Source organism: Lontra canadensis, unplaced genomic scaffold (assembly GCF_010015895.1).
Source record: "Lontra canadensis isolate GAN:19392208 unplaced genomic scaffold, GSC_riverotter_1.0 scaffold57, whole genome shotgun sequence".
NCBI classification, from domain to species: domain Eukaryota; kingdom Metazoa; phylum Chordata; class Mammalia; order Carnivora; family Mustelidae; genus Lontra; species Lontra canadensis.
The window spans coordinates 11,006,460-11,015,672 of record NW_022631051.1 but is presented as its reverse complement, the minus strand read 5'-3'; the positions used below and the strand labels follow the sequence as shown (position 1 = coordinate 11,015,672).

At 54.9% G+C, this 9,213-nt stretch overlaps 1 protein-coding gene across 2 annotated transcripts; it reads right to left on the bottom strand.

Moving 5' to 3' along the window:
* Positions 1 to 1,017: 1,017 nt before the first annotated feature.
* MZT2B (mitotic spindle organizing protein 2B) lies at positions 1,018 to 8,444 on the bottom strand. Of its 2 annotated transcripts, XM_032875945.1 has the most exons (4): positions 8,225 to 8,444; positions 7,866 to 8,014; positions 6,758 to 6,937; positions 1,018 to 1,279 (listed from the first exon to the last, which is right to left on the bottom strand). In XM_032875945.1, the coding sequence occupies exons 1-4, from the start codon at positions 8,386 to 8,388 to the stop codon at positions 1,122 to 1,124; spliced, it is 651 nt and encodes a 216-aa protein (XP_032731836.1). In that variant the 5' UTR covers positions 8,389 to 8,444; the 3' UTR covers positions 1,018 to 1,121. The 2 variants fall into 2 exon arrangements, with proteins under 2 accessions (XP_032731836.1, XP_032731835.1); XM_032875944.1 differs by lacking the exon at positions 6,758 to 6,937 and having other exon boundaries at positions 8,225 to 8,435.
* Between the last annotated feature and the right edge of the window lie 769 nt (positions 8,445 to 9,213).

Below are 9,213 nucleotides of genomic sequence, written 5' to 3'. Positions count from 1 at the left end.
GGAGCCCAATGCAGGATTCGATCCCATGACCCTGGGATCATGACCTGAGCCGAAGGCAGACGCTTAACTGATCGAGCCACCCAGGCGTCCCTAGGGTGAGGACATTCTGGGTTGTGGGGGGAAGGAGTCTTAACTGGATTTTGCTTGGCATCCACAGCTTACAGGGGGAGCTCTAGGTCACAGCACGGTTCATCCTTGACTGCGCTGTGCGGGTACCCTGTAGGACAGCCTCCCCCCTTCGTGCTCAGGCCCTTGCAGCTAAGCGCCCTGGAAAGTCTCAGCAAAGGCACTGCCCCTTTCCCTTTAGCAAAACGTGTTGACGGCCGTTTATGAAAGATCTAGGAATACAGTTGACCCTTGAATAATAGGATTGTGCAGGGCCAACTGTACCTGGATTTTTTATAGTACAGCAGTGTAAATGTGTTTCCCTTATGGGTTTTTTTGGTCTAGCTTCCTTTTATGGTAAGAAATACGGTATATAATACAAAGCATTTGTTAGTCAACTTTATATTACCGGTAACGCTTCCTGTTGAGAGTAGACTACTAGTAGATAAGATTTGGGGAGTCATGCAGGGGGGTTGGTGCCCCTAACCCTTGTGTTGTTCAAGGGCCAACTGTATAGATATTTTCTCTCCAATTTGGAAATAAGGTACAGGAGGGTGAAATCACTGGTTTAAGTCACTTGCTTAGTTCAGCTGTAGCACAGCCAGGCCCACTAGGCAGAACTGATTCTAAATCCTTGTCTTAATATATTCAAAAGGTGATAGAAAACAGCTTGGATGGGGGCACCTGGATGGCTCAGTCGTTAAGCATCTGGCTCTGGCTCAGGTCATTATCCCAGAGTCCTGGGATCGAGCCCCTCATTGGGCTCCCTGCTTGGTGGGAAGCCTGCTTCTCCCTCTCCTGCTCCCCCTGCTTGTGTTCTCTCTCTCTTGCTGTGTCTCCTTCTGTCAAATAAATGAAATCTTAAAAAAAAAAAAAAAAAAAAGAGAGAGAGAAAACAGCTTGGATAGACCCTTGGTTTTTCACAAAGCTTTATTACCAACTGGGGGAAGCCCAGATAGCCTCTGCTAGGAGGGTGGCAGAGCCCAGAGCTGGGGGGTATGAGAAGTCTGCCCGTCTCAGGTGCTGCTCCGTGTGGGGCTCTTGCCCGGCCCGCCCCCCTTGGGCAGCCTGGTGGCACTGGGTTGTCGGGGCATCCTTTGGCTGGATCCTTCCCGGCCACCGCGCTCTGCCAGTGCTGGGCCTCCACTCAGAGCTGTGCTGCCTTTGTTTCTCCCTGAGAAGACACAGAACACAATTGTTAGCAACCAGGGCAGACTCCACAGATGCCACAATGACCACATTTGTGTTCCTGGCACATTACGTCTAGCACATCTCTGTCCGACCTTTCAGCCAGGAACCCTCTGTCAGCCCTGAGCCCTGAGGCTGAGGACTGCCTGGAGATGGCACATCCGAGAGAAATCCTAGGCAGAGTGCAGGAGGCCCTGGAGCATGGGTCCTAGGACAGAAGCAGTACAAGGGGCAATGGGGAAAGTCCGCAAGGCCCATTTCGGGAAGTGAGCTCAGCTGGTTGATCCTGCCCAGGAAAGCGAAGGGACCCGGCTGGCCACCAGCACTCCAGGGGGGCTCACCAGAGGGGCTGCTGCCTCCGGGCCCACTGGCACTCCCTGCTCCAGATCGCCCACAGCTCAACTGCTTGCAGGGATGGTGCAGGAGGCACAACCCTCAAGAATGGAAATTAGGCTTTTGGATTTGGGTCTTGGAAGCTCTTTCTCACAGGCGTTTCCTGCCTACCTCAAAGTATTTTGCAAACATTTGGTGGTCAAGCCGCTTGCGCTTGAGCTCAGCTCCCGGATCCCGTAACCGGGTTCCTGCCCCTGCTGAGGGTTGAGTGCTCAAGAAGACTTGCCCTTACCACAAATAGTCACATTCAGATGGAGACCACTGCTGCAGATACCTCTTGACTTGTAATTTACTTACCTTACCCTCTTTCTGTGAAGACCGGAAAATCTGCAACCACGCTTGGGCCAGAGCTTTATTTTAAAGGAATGGCTTCCTTGGCCTCAGGGTGTTGACAGCATTCATAAGACTGACAGGACACCAGAGGGGACAAAAGGTGCCCAGAGAGGAGGCTCACCAACTGGATCACAGTTCCCTCATATCGGGGCCTCCATCGGCCAGGGCTCTTCTCCAGTCTGGTGGGGTCTACCCTGCAGACTCTGAACAGGGTATGTGTCCCGTGTTTGACCTCAACCTCAACGTCAGTTAGTAATCAAATAAATAGCCTGCACAGGGGACTTCTAGATTTTTGGAGAAAAGACACCATGAGGTTTCTCAGGGGGCATATTAAGTCATTTCTGTTTTCCTGTCTGTCATGGTGAACAAGGGAGGCCCCCGCATTTGCAACACTGTAGACCCTGGACATCAGACTTGCTTTCCAAGCTCTGTGACACAACTACATTCTCCCCTCCTACAGAGCATTTCTGAAAAGCTCCTCTCCAGAGAATAGGGCGTCTCTGCTGCCCAGTGGGCTGGAAAGGGTGACAGTGGGGGCACATTTGAAATTCTGACAGCTCAGATTTTCCCCTGCTTTGCCACCCTGGGCTTCACACTCAAGTGTTTGCATACAGTTGATTCAACAAAGATGTAATAACAGGTTACCCAGGGCTGAGGGCATGTGGTAGGGTGAAGCCGGGCCAACTCAGCCTACAAGTGACTCATGGAAAAGACACAAATCAGAGAGCTGTCACCACACATTTCCTTTCTCCTGTTACAAATGCTCCTATCTGGTCCCCACTGACTGGTCAAGGGGCAAGGATCCTATCTCTTATGGGTGCATGAACCCCACCGCCTTGCAGCTCCCAACATGCTGTTGCCCACTCTGATGCCATGTCCCTCTCCAGGCTGGGCCTGGCTGCCAAGACTCATCTGTAGCACCTGGCCTAGTCCGGGGTACTTAAGTGTCCCGCAAACTCAGCTCGGTGCACTTCTGAAGGACTTGCAAGTACAGTTCACCCCTGACAAATGGCAAGGTGGATCTCAGATGTGGGCCTGAGTCTGAATGTAGCTTTTCTTCAGCACACCACACACTGGAACTTCCTCTCCCTCTCAGTATAGTGACCAGGGCCCTTCTGGAAACTCAAGGATGAGAGAAAAGGAGAAAACAGCAAATAATGCTCATCTTGAACCTTTATGAGGCTCATAATTCCTGGAAATAAGACACTGGTGTAACTTTGAGCCATAAAAGGCATTAAGAGCACTATCTAACAATGAAAGTAGACCATTTATCCAGCTCTGTGCAATTCTTAAACCTTTGGGAATCATGTGCTCTCAGTGGGGAGACCCATGCAGGCCTCATTTTACGCAGAGCTGGGGAGGTTGAGGAGAGTGACATTCGGGTCTCAGGAGAACGGTGTACAGGGCCTATCGGTGGTCAGACCTGCTCTGCTAAGCCTGACAGCCACGCACCCCTGGGCCCTGCAAGAGACTTTCTGGAGCTGGTCCTGTCTGCCCCAGGTCCCTGCATGGGGTAATCAGGGTCAGAGGGAATGGAGGACCGAGCTGAGCCAAAGGTGGGAGGGGTGATATGCTACCCCAGGCCCAAAACCTGAGTGGCCCCCAGACAGTTGAAGACGACCACTGAAGACAATGACCACTGAAGGTTAAAATGTCTGTCACAACAAAACCCCAAACGCAACCCAAAACACATACCCTGGGGCTGGGGAGCTGACTCATTCTGGTGGGACCCACTGTGCCATTTACCTCTGGTGTGGCCCATGTGATCCTGACTCCCCATCCCCTGCGAGCCCTGTCTGCAGAGCTGGAGGGATCGAGGGGTCACAGAAAGCAGCCTGAATGTGGGCTGCTGCTCCGATCCTGCCTACGGTCCCTGGGAGCGGCCTTTCTCCATGGTGCCAGTACTCCCTTGTGCTCAAATGGGCTAATGGGGCTGCTGAGGCCAAATATTAGTGGCCGTGAGCACACACCAGATGCATGGTGTGAGGAAGGAAAAGAACGGGGTCAACACAGCACAGCAGGCGCCCCAGTATATCCTCAAGACTGGCTGGCAAGGCTAGTGGCCGGGGTGAGTGAGTGGCCAGGACCATCCCTCACTGCTACCACAGGCAGGTCTGCACCCAGCAGCCAGTCCTGCTGCCCCTTCCAGCCGAGTACACAGGAGGGGCTTGATCTGTGCTTCCAGAACACACATAGAACGCCAAGGACTCGTGTGTACTGTGGACATGCATACACGCCTCTTCAACACAAGCCTATGCTTCCTGGGGGGAACGATCCCTCCTGCATGTGCACCTGCAGCCCTGATTCAGTGTTTTGGGGAAAGTGTCGCTGTGATTGTCCCTGAGCCACGCTGTCCAGTAGAGATACAATGTGAGCCACACGTGTCATTTTCTAGGAGCCACATTAAAAAGTTAAAAAACCAAGAAATTAATTTAAATAAGCTATTTTAATTAGCTCAAAATGGGCAGTGTTATCACTTCAACATGTAATCAGGATAAAAATTATTTACGAGGTATTCTCTTTTTGTGCCAGTTCTTTGGCATTGGCCATCTGCTGTGTACTGACCTCGTGCTGAGTCTCAGCTGCCCCAGCCCTGGGGGGCCCAGGGCTTCCCTACTGGACAACGCAGCTCTGCGTAAAGCTCACAGCTTCTGCACACCAAACTTCATCTTATACCTTCTGGAGGAACATCTTTTTAAAGTATAGTTTCCTAGGATGCCTGTGTGGCTCAGTTGGTTAAGTGTCTGCCTTTGGCTCAGGTCATAATCTCGGCATCCTGGGATCAAGCCCCACATCGGGCTCTCTGCTCAGTGGGGAGTCTGCTTCTCCCTCAGCCTCTGTAACTCCCGACCCCCACTCATGCTTTCTCTCAAATAAATATATCTTTAAAAATACATATATAGTTTCCCTAAACTTAAACAGAGAATACTCCATTGCATTTTATTTTTCTTTAGTGACCACACCCCCACCAAGACAAGCATTTATCCCTGTGTGCTCTTGGGGTCTTCTGCTTCTCCATTTTCTGCCTGGTAAAGGCAGAAATGAGTGAGGTTATCAGTGACAGTCCCCGCAGGCCACCTGGAGGGCCAGGGGACAGGGACCCAGATGACCCGCTGTTCCTGTTGCAGCTTACCAGATCAAACTCCCGAGTGGGGCTCCAGCCCCTCGTCTGCAGCAGCTCCACACCCCGATTCCATGGGAAACCCAAGGCCAGTTCACCCAAACAGCCTCAAACCGCCATCACAACGCTAGGCTACCACAGGCCCCCAACTGATCACTCTGATGACTCTCCTCATTTTCTCCCCCCTATACCCTGCCCAAGCTCTGTGTGGAGAGATTCTGTGCACGTGGCCTCAGAGCTTTTGGGTCTCTGATGGCCTCGGCCTCTTCGCCACTGTACACTCCTGTCATGGCCTCTCATGTGCCCAGCTCCCCTTCAGTGCCTCCCCACCAAACCCCCTTCCAGGCTGCACTCTCCCCTCCCTGGGTATCTCCCCAGGGCCTCTGTGTCCTCATATTCCGGTTGCCATCTGCCCAACCCAGGAGACCCAAGGCCTAAGCACTTGAGAAAACCTCATGGGACCCAGCACTCCATGCACACCACTCCTATCCCTGTGCTTGGGGCTTCCTCCCCACCTCCCTTGGAACCCCTCTATGCCAGTGCTCCCGGTACTAAGCCCACAGTACCCCTTGACTCTACCCTCCCCTCTTCTTTCCCCTCAACCCCAAGCTCAGGCCTGTTGCCACAGAGGCCTGGGCCTGCACCTCTGGCTGGAGCCCTCCCCACTCCCCCCAACTCAAAGGGCTACAGGGAAACAGGACTCTGATTCCGGTTAACACTTGCTGTTCCAGCAAGGCCAACTACACTGGCTTCTTCCCATCTCTGTCACCTTTGATTGATCCAGCCTTCTCCCTCCCTGGAAGGAAGACTTGTCCATCTCACAGCCCCTGAGTCCTCAGCCCTGAGAGCCAGCTTGGCACCCAGCCACTGGGTGAGCAAGCAGCAACGCCCCCTCAAATGAGGAGGGCTGTCCCCAGTATCTCCCTCCTTCTGTCCACTGATTCTTCAACTCAGCCTTATAGTCTATGCATGTCTGCTTGGACCTGCCCCTTGGCCCTCCCCAACCTGGCCGGCCTGAGCTCCAGACGGCATCCAAAACAGCAAGGTGGGTGATGTGCAGAGGGACACGGAGAGGACAGCCAGGGCACCTGTGGGATCTCAGGCCCTCACACACCGCTGGCTCTGGGGCTCCAGCCTCATCACATGTGGCAATCCCTGGAAGGTACCCTTGCCAAAGGAAACAGGCAGGAAAGGGCAATCACAGGTTATACTCTAGACTACCTGCCCGGGTGGGTGATGGCATCTCAGAGGCCAAGGCATTTCTCACAGCTAAGGCTTTACTCTCTATATGAAAGTAAAGGCTCCTGGTCCTCTGCCTCTTGTCCTCCTCTGGGGTGAGGGCACCTCCACAGAGCACAAGTCTCACCTAGCAGAGCTGGCCCCTAGGGAGTGGAGGGCACTGGTCCCATTCTGGAAGTACTGCAGGTTGTCTCTAATAAACTGAGCCACAAAATCGCGTCCCGGCTTCTAAGTTGTGTGGCAGGAATGCCCCTTAAGGTCCTGTCCTAGCAGCTCATCGAAGCTGCTTTAACAAGCTCCCCTGATCTGGGGGCCACAGCAGTTTCCACAGAAACTAGAAAGAGCACCAACCCCCAGAGATAAACCAATAAACGCAACCTGCAAAAGGAGAGAACAGGCAGCAAGAGAACCGGAGGGAACCGGGGGGCCCTGGAGAGAGAGGCGGGTGCGTGGCAGCTGGGCCGTGGAGCAGAACCGGAGAGGCCGCAGGCCGCGGGGCCGAGGAAAAGGAGGGCCTTGCAGGGGGACTACAGTTCTTGGCAGAGAGAAAGGAGGCCTCTGGAGGTCAGAGAGAGACACAAAGAGAGTAGACAGAGCGTGGATCAGTTAGGAAGCCTGCGCTCCAGTGCCCAGGGCCTCTCAGGACAGGGGGCATGGGTACCCAGGGCCCTGGCACTTCCCCCCATGGGGGCCCAGCCTGCGCCCAACCCGAACAACAACCCCCTCTCAGGACATCTGTGAGAGCCTGAGGGCTTCTGGCCAAGCATCCAGAGTGTTTCTGAAATTGGGAGCAGATGCGACACACCAAGGGGATGCAGTTGGACCTCCGCTGTGACTCCCTTGTTAGCAGGAGTAAGGTACCTGCTTACCCCCCACCCTGGTTGTGACTCTCAAGAGTGAGGAGGCCCCTGAAACTTGTGCCCACTCAGGCCTCTGCATTCCATGTGTCTAGGGCAGCCCAGGGCTGCCACACGGACCCCTGTCCCAGGATCTGAGGAAGAAAGCTTAGCTGGCTACATTCCTGAGCAGACCTGGGCCCCAGTGGGGTGCAACCAAAGAGGGGGCAGGAAGGCCTCTGCCTGACCCACTCCCTGAGCATTTTTCTGGAGGCTTGTACACACCTTGAAAACAGGAACCCAAACCACCTTGTTCCTGTCTTTGTGGAATGAAAGCACTTCTACCCAAGGAGATAGGCAGAATCCTAGAGGAGGCCTCGCCTGCTTGGGCCACTCTGGACACCCAGCTTGCAACCGCCTGATCTGGACCTGCACATGTGCACTCTCAAGGGTAGCAACGATGCCAAAGCTGGGGACAGGACACCAAGAGGGGAGCCCCTGGGTGGTCCCTGCGGTCCGGGGAGAAGACCCCCAGTAGGACTGGGCCACTCAGGGCCAAGCCCGCATTGCGCCTGGCGCTGCCCACTTCCCTCCCCTGCCACCCACCGCCTGAACCGCAGGGGCAAGGGAGCACCGGGTCCAGCTCTGACCTCGGGTCTCGGGCACGCTCGATGTGGGCAGAGACACGGATGTAGGATCCTGGGCCTCGCCCGCCAGCCTCTGCCCAGCACACATGGACTTGAGCATCTGGAAGACGGCGAGGGGAGCCACGTTCAGCTTCAGCAGGTCCACCAAGATCCTGGAGAGAACACAGGTGGTGGGCAGTGAGCTCCCCTCGCCCGGGGCCTAGGAGGGCCACCTCCCTCAGGACTCCGATTCTACTCTGGGCACCCAAAGGGGTCCGAAAAGGGCGGGAGGTCTCCTCCAGACCAAAGGCCGGGGCGAGGAGCGGGAGAGCAGGGGCGTCTGGGGGTGGGACGAGCGCGCACTCCCGCCCGCGCGCGCTCACTTGAACACGTCGGGGTCGATGGCACCGCCCGCTGCCTGCGCCAGCTCGTACAGTTCCATCTCCTCGGCGCTCAGCACCTTCTTCCGCCGCAGCGCGAGCTTCTGCAGAGCAGCCTCTAGCCCCGGGGGCGCTCCCGGCCCGGGCCCCGCGCCCGCCGCCGCCATGTAGCCGGCCTGCAGGAAGGTGAGCGCCGCGCTCGCGGTTGTGCCCCGGCCCCCGCCGCGCCCTCCGCCGCTCCCACAGCGCCCTCTACTGGCCCCCGCCGGCCCTTCCTCTCCCCGCCTTGCGGCAGAGGGCAGGGACAGGTTTGTCTTCTCTCTGCCATTCGATCCGCATTTACCTGCGGGATGAGAAGGGATACAAGCAGAAAAATGTTCATCTTTACCCCGAAAGCTGACCTGTAACCTGCATAGTTTTGATAAGGATCAACTAAGTACTGGCTGCTACATTCTTAAAGGGTCTCATGATTGCCTGTACATCTCAAAGTTAATAGAGAGCTGAAGGATAAGCAACAGAGTAATCTTGACGAAAGTAGCTTTAGGACTAGAAATTCCAAGAAGACATTTATGATCTATTACTCCCCGCACGGCTCCTACGCCTGGAACACTTAGCATATAACCACCAGCTTCATACAGCAAAAGTAGTTTCTGCCTACAGGTCCTGTCCCTGTGCTACTTGAATGAACTTACTAAGTTGCAACATAGTCTCAGAATACTTTCCTGGGGCGCCTGGGTGGCTCAGTGGGTTAAAGCCTCTGCCTTCAGCTCAGCTCATGATCCCGGGGTCCTGGGGTCGAGCCCTGCATCGGGCTCTCTGCTCAGCAGGGAGCCTGCTTCCTTCTCTCTCTCTGCCTGCCTCTCTGCCTACTTGTGATCTCTGTCTGTCAAATAAAAAATAAGTGAAATCTTAAAAAAACAAAAAAGAATACTTTCCTGACGGCTGCACTCAGTGGTCCCACAATAGGGAGATGTGTTAGGCATGGGGGATAC